The sequence below is a fragment of the Cicer arietinum genome, unplaced genomic scaffold (assembly GCF_000331145.2).
Source record: "Cicer arietinum cultivar CDC Frontier isolate Library 1 unplaced genomic scaffold, Cicar.CDCFrontier_v2.0 Ca_scaffold_4182_v2.0, whole genome shotgun sequence".
Taxonomy (NCBI): Eukaryota; Viridiplantae; Streptophyta; class Magnoliopsida; order Fabales; family Fabaceae; genus Cicer; species Cicer arietinum.
Window position 1 is genome coordinate 9364 of NW_027337831.1, and position 1610 is coordinate 10973.

The following is a 1610-nucleotide window of genomic DNA, read 5'->3' on the forward strand; positions in this document are numbered from 1 at the left end:
ACAACCCATGATTCCACAACCAACAGATGAGACATTCAAGTGTTGGATAGATTGAGAGAGGTCACATCTATTGGAAGTTGTAAATAATTCAAATGTTAGTTTTTTGGGCCAAGTTAAGTGGTTCCACATTTGTATCCATATAAATAACTTTGTGTGTAATGATTTAAAACTAATGCCATTTTGAATACACATAGTGAAATTCAGTAAAATAACTCTCTTCTACAATTCTCTCTTTTCTTCATCATTTCCAAAACACCACAATTTTCACCATTGATTCATCTTCCACTCTTGATTGTGTTCCAACATTTGGCATCAAGAGCCTAGTTCAAGATCCAATTCCGCTGCAATCATGTCCGTTTCCAATGACAAAATTCCTACCAACCTTCCGATTCTTGATTAGAAGAATTATGACAAATGGCACAAACAAATGAAAGTTTTGTTTGGATATCAAGATGTTCTTGATATGATTACCGATGGCATTACTCCTCTTGGTAAAGAGGCTACAGCAGATCAAGAAGCGAAATTCAAGGAAGATAAGAAGAAAGATTACAAGGCCCTTTTCTTGATCCATTCTTGCGTCGATAGTGACAATTTCGAAAAAGTTGGCGATTGCGACTCGGCGAAGATAGCTTGGGGTATTTTTGAGAAAGCTTATGCTAGAGCGGGTAAGGCGAAGGTGGTGAGGTTACAAACTCATAAGCGGCAGTTTGAGTTACTTCAAATGGAAGACAAGGAAACGATTAACGATTACGTGACACGTGTGACACGCTTGGGGAATCAAATGAAGTCGTGTGGTGAAGCCGTTTCCGAACAGAATTTTGTGTCAAAGGTATTGCGTGCGTGTGACACGCTTGGGGAATCAAATGAAGTCGTGTGGTGAAGCCGTTTCCGAACAGAATTTTGTGTCAAAGGTATTGCGTTCTTTAACACCAAGATTCGATAATATTGTGGTGGCGATTGAGGAGTCGAAGGATCTCAAGACGATGACGAAGGATGAACTTCAAAGTTCATTGGAAGCCCATGAACAAAGGCTGGATGAAAGAGGAAACGATAAAGCCAAAGCGGAAGTTGCTTTGCAAGCCCGTTTCAACGAGAAGAATAAGAGATCGAAAGGGAAATGGCCTTCTAGAGGAAAGAAGAATTTCCAGAATTTTGATGGAAAAGAGTCACAAAATTCAAGGAAAGGTGAGGGCAGTTCCAAAGGTGGTGGTCAAGACAACTATAGGCCGTTCGACAAAAGTACCAAGAAGTGTTACAATTGTCAAAAGCTTGGGCATTTCGCAAGAGAGCGTAGAACGAAACCAAAGGAGAATCATGCAGATGGGGCTAAGGTTGCTAGGCAAGACGTGGATTATGAAAACACGGTTCATTATAAATACAATTTTTTTGCATTTTTCTGTAATTTATATATTTTAAATTATTAATTTAATTCAATTAGATAACTAAATCTTTTCAGTTTAATTTACATTGTTAATTTAAAAATAATTAAATATACGTTGAATTATATTTTACCAAACTAAATCTAAATTACACGGAAAATTTGCTGAAATCAGATATAACTGCTATCAACTAATTCATTAATTATAAACTAATTTATCAATTATATGTTA

General features: G+C 36.8%; 1 protein-coding gene across 1 annotated transcript; it reads left to right on the top strand.

Annotated features, from left to right (window-relative positions):
- Positions 1–427: 427 nt before the first annotated feature.
- On the top strand, positions 428–1364 carry LOC105851482 (uncharacterized; the record flags this gene model as incomplete). The annotated part of the gene is made up of 2 exons (XM_012712407.3): positions 428–829; positions 912–1364. Coding segments are annotated over exons 1-2 (855 nt in total), but the record flags the coding sequence as incomplete, so codon positions are not given.
- Positions 1365–1610: the final 246 nt, after the last annotated feature.